The sequence below is a fragment of the Henckelia pumila genome, chromosome 1 (assembly GCF_033568475.1).
Source record: "Henckelia pumila isolate YLH828 chromosome 1, ASM3356847v2, whole genome shotgun sequence".
NCBI lineage: Eukaryota > Viridiplantae > Streptophyta > Magnoliopsida > Lamiales > Gesneriaceae > Henckelia > Henckelia pumila.
This window is the reverse complement of record NC_133120.1, coordinates 100,787,181-100,791,697: the sequence shown is the minus strand read 5'-3', so window position 1 is coordinate 100,791,697 and position 4,517 is coordinate 100,787,181. Positions and strand designations below refer to the sequence as shown.

The following is a 4,517-nucleotide window of genomic DNA, read 5'->3' as shown; positions in this document are numbered from 1 at the left end:
TCTTTTACCTGAATTTTTTTAGCATCGTGCGTGACTTGGTTGGATAAAAAGTAAGAACAGTACTTTAATTTTTCAAAAATAAAATCTCATGTTTGCCTGAATGGAAGTAAAAAATTAAAAACATGGTTCATTAAAAATATGCATTTGAGGGTGGCCGGCAGATCATTACCACGAATGAAAGTGAGTAATTTGCATCGAATCTGCATAAATGTTTGATTGGAATTTTTTAGATATTTCCAATTCGACGGTGTGCACACTATGTTGTTGTATAGTTACTTTTTAATAAACACAAAAGGAAGAACTATTGTCGAGATATTTTAAAATGTTTGTCATTTTGTTGTTAGATAATAAATGAACTATTTTATATCACTTGGTTGTGAGGGAATAAATGGTTTTTTTTTTCTTGGTTTCTAAGTCTCATATTTTGTATAACAAAGAAAATTGATCAACCAATTTTTTTATCATATTTTGATTATAATATGGCAATCTAATGATTTTTAAATTCTCGAATATTATTTTTTAAATAATTATTGTGATTTATTTTCTTTCGTGCAGCTTTTACTCACTAAGTGATTGATTGGATATGTAATGGCTAGACGAAGTACTTTTTCAACGAAGGGCACTCCAAATTATGGTAATCCGTCAATTTTTTAATTAGCACTACAAAAATTTCATGATGCATTTTCCTGATAATCTAATGTCTGTTTTTTTTTTTTCGATTCAGGATTAAATGGAGAACCATATCTCTTTACAATTAAAATACATTACAATGGAAGATTCAAAGATCAAGAAAACGCAATGAATACATCGGTGGGAGTTTTGAATATTTTGATTATGTCGATATTGATAAACTTGGAATGATTGAATTGTGGGCATTTATGGAGGAGCTTGGATTTGAAGAGAAAAGGTCTTTTAGATTTTGGCACAAAGTCGGAGGTACTATTAATGAAGGTAGATACTTGGAAAATGATTCGGATGTGTTGAATCTAAGAAACCATATTTCGATAAACTATGAGGTTGAAATATATGTTCAACACTTAGATGATGGAAATCATGAAGCTGGAGATGAAAATGATGAGTTTGATAACAATGAGTATGATTTTGATGAAAATGGTGGGCTACTCGATGCATTTGTTTGCGATGATATAGAACCTAAAGGAAAAATGATTGTGCATGAAGGAGAAAAAACAGAAGATGTGATTTATAATATGCAGGAGGATAGTGAAGAAGATGTTTGTGCAGACAGTGACGATCTTAATAGTATTCATGATTCTGATGAGGATGAGGATGGTGTAAAAAAGTATCTGTTGTTTGATCCAAAGAAGGATTCTGAAAAACCTGAGTTGAAGTTGGGCTTAGTTTTCAGCTCGATGAAATAAGCAAAGTTCGCCATTGAAAGTTACTGCATTCAAGAAGTAAGACCTGTCAAGTTTGTGAAAAATGATAATATCCGGCTTTGGGCTAAGTGCAATGATGATAATTGTCATTGGAAGATCCATGTTGCGAAGATGTCTAATGATAATTGTTGGCAAGTAAGAAATTTTGACAGATGTCACAGTAATTGTGTTCGAGATTTGAAAAACAAGTGTATGAACTCAACTTGGTTGGAAAATACTTTTGCCAAAAAATTCAGCACAAATCCTAAATTGGGACACTTGGAGTTTAGGGAAGAGATTTCTGTCATGTTGCAGTCAGATTTTTCGAGGAAGACTGCCTAGATGGCTAAGAGAAAGGCGCTGAAATTGGTGCAAGGATCTATTGAGGAGCAATTCCGAAAAATAAGAATGTATTGTGCTGAATTGAAAAGATTCGACATTGGGGCTACTGTAGTTTTGAAGTTGACAGAGGATGACGAAGGTCCAAGGTTTCAAAGATTATATGTTTGTTTTTCAGCGTGTAAGCAAGGCTTTAACAGTGCTTGTCGGCGTATCATTGGTGTTGATGGATGTTTCTTAAAGGTGGAACATGGTGGACAATTGTTATCAGCCGTGGGGCTAGATCCGAATAATAACATATTTCCAATATGTTATGCGATGGTTGAGCGTGAAACAAAAGATAGTTGGACATGGTTTTTCGACTCTTGGATGAAGACATTGGTGTAGGCAATGATCCGCATACCTGGACATTTATGTCAGATAAGCAAAAAGGTTTGATTCCTGCACTTGAATCTTTGTTTCCAGATGCTGAACATAGATTTTGTGTGAGACATTTAGAGAGCAACATAAAACGTGATGGATTCAAGAGTGTAGCAGTTAAGATTGCGTTTTGGGATGCCGCAAAGTCGACAAGAATTGAAGAATTTCAAGTGCACATGGCTAAGTTGAAAGACATTGATGCAAAGGCATATGAATGGCTGTCGAAAAAACCTGGAAACAAGTGGTCTAAGGCATATTTCAGCACCACTCCTAAATCAGACATCTTATTGAACAACATGTGTGAAAGTTTTAACAGCTTCATATTAGATGCCAGGGAGAAGCCAGTAATTGTGTGAGACATCGGTTCTAAACAACAATTAAAGGAGTAATTCAATAAGTAAGCAATTAAAAGCCAAGAGCATTTCTTTTCTTTAAAGGGGACGCGCGGGCGCGCCGCTTGAGGCGCGCGTCCTGCCCAAGCCCTCGCGCGGGCGCGCCACCTGAGGCGCGGGCGCGCCTGAAGATCTGCCCAAAACTTCTGAAACGAAGTGCAGGATGCGCGGGCGCGCCACCCGAGGCGCGGGCGTGCATGGCCTGCTGAATTGGCTCAAAACAAGCCTCCAAAAGTGCAATAACATAACCAAAAGAACTCTAACATGATCCAACTAATATATATCCAACAACATAGCATTTAAATACATAAAAGTGAAGAACACACATCGATGCTAGATATTACAAGACGAATACAGAAGACAAGAGTTCTAACCACAAGCAAGACCACTTCCAATCCAAGTTCCAGTTCTTAACATGCTTCAAAACATAAACTAGATTGTCATGCTAACAAGACTTCTAAACCGAGTCTCACTTCTACATCATTCCCTCAAAGCTAACCATGCCTCTTTTGACTTGATCCTGCCCCACCTGTTACCAAGTACACATACAAAACAAAGCAACAGCCGGATAACCGGTGAGAATGATAATCCCAGTAAAAGCAACATACAAGTAATACAACAACAAACATGCTTTCAAAACAATAACGAAATCAATAACAACGTAATGAAATGCATGTCTTTAAACCGGGATATCAAATCTGATAAACGAGGAATTTCTGCTGTGCTTTTGGGATCCCGAGGATAAGATCACGTAACCACTCACCGACTCTCCCAATCGAGGTGGTGCCACGTATCCCACTCCTCTAAACTTTTAGCAACTATAATGAGTATGCTAGCACTAGGAGAAATGACTACGACCTAGGCCACTCAATTATAGTTCCCAAATGTCTAAACAAAAAGGGCTATTCTGCCCGCTGAAATCAAATTTGGCTCAAGATGAATGCATAACAGAATATAAAACATAGCCATATAATAAAAGCTCAAGCAATTCAACAAGACACAAGTTCTTCATGCTAGAACAAGTGTAGATGCAAGTATGTGCTTTTAAGGGAAACTCGAGAACCAACTGTCCCGAGTATGCTATCCCGCTATCGATGACTACTTTTACCTTTCAAGGCAGTAGTTCCAACTTCTGGGAAGCTACAACAAAAGATTGTATCAAAGTCTAACCAATCTAAACAACAACAAGGCTCAAGGTAATTATCTATACCATTCTTCGTCCAAATCTCTGAAACGAACAAATGCTGTTAACCCTGGGCTTGACAAACTCCAAACGAATCTGTTCAGATAAAAATCAAAGATCAATAACCATGATCAACTTACAAGCCAAGTTCAACAACTCAAAAACGGTTCGAAATCCCAAAACTCAAACCGACGGCATAACGGCTAAAAACTGAACAAACCGGAAACGCATACAGCAGTTCAATACCGATATAATCTCATAACAATGCTAATACAACAACAACAAGGCAATCCCAAAAAATCTCAAAACTCAAACTTTCGAAAATGGCTTCCAAAAATCACAACAAATCCGAACGTCGCTCTAATTCAAAACCGACAGATAATAAACGATCAGAACTCTGCCAAGAACAAAATACTAGAATCTATATCGATTCTAACAACCTCCAAAAAACAAAACATATCCGATCGGAGAAATACTTACGGTATAACGGAGCTCTCACTGCAGTGATCACTAATCTGCCTTCAAAAATAATTTCCAACGGCCGGATCGAGCTCGGACTGGATTTTGAAAGCTTGAAGAGGGTTTGAGGCATCTCCAATGGTGGATATCGATTAGGAGAGGAAGAAGAAGACCTTTCCCAATCAATTCCAAGTGTAGATAATATATAAAATCCAATAATTGCGTTTTAGTCCCTGAAAAATCCAATTTTTGCAAAAAGGACCCTGATCAAAATCAAGTCGGCTCGTGAACTCTGTAATCTCCGATTAACTCAAATAAACTCATTTAAAATAAAAACGGGGCGTTACA

General features: G+C 37.2%; 1 protein-coding gene across 1 annotated transcript; it reads left to right on the top strand.

The window, feature by feature from the left end:
* The first annotated feature begins 1,718 nt into the window (after positions 1 to 1,718).
* On the top strand, positions 1,719 to 2,491 carry LOC140870719 (uncharacterized). The gene is made up of 2 exons (XM_073273110.1): positions 1,719 to 2,058; positions 2,181 to 2,491. The coding sequence occupies exons 1-2, from the start codon at positions 1,719 to 1,721 to the stop codon at positions 2,489 to 2,491; spliced, it is 651 nt and encodes a 216-aa protein (XP_073129211.1).
* Positions 2,492 to 4,517: the final 2,026 nt, after the last annotated feature.

Coding starts and splice junctions, on each gene's coding strand:
- LOC140870719 (XM_073273110.1), top strand. CDS start 1,719: ATGGCTAAGAGAAAGGCGCTGAAATTGGTGCAAGGATCTATTGAGGAG. Junction 2,059..2,180: donor TGAGCGTGAAACAAAAGATA/GTTGGACATGGT, acceptor CTTTGTTTCCAG/ATGCTGAACATAGATTTTGT.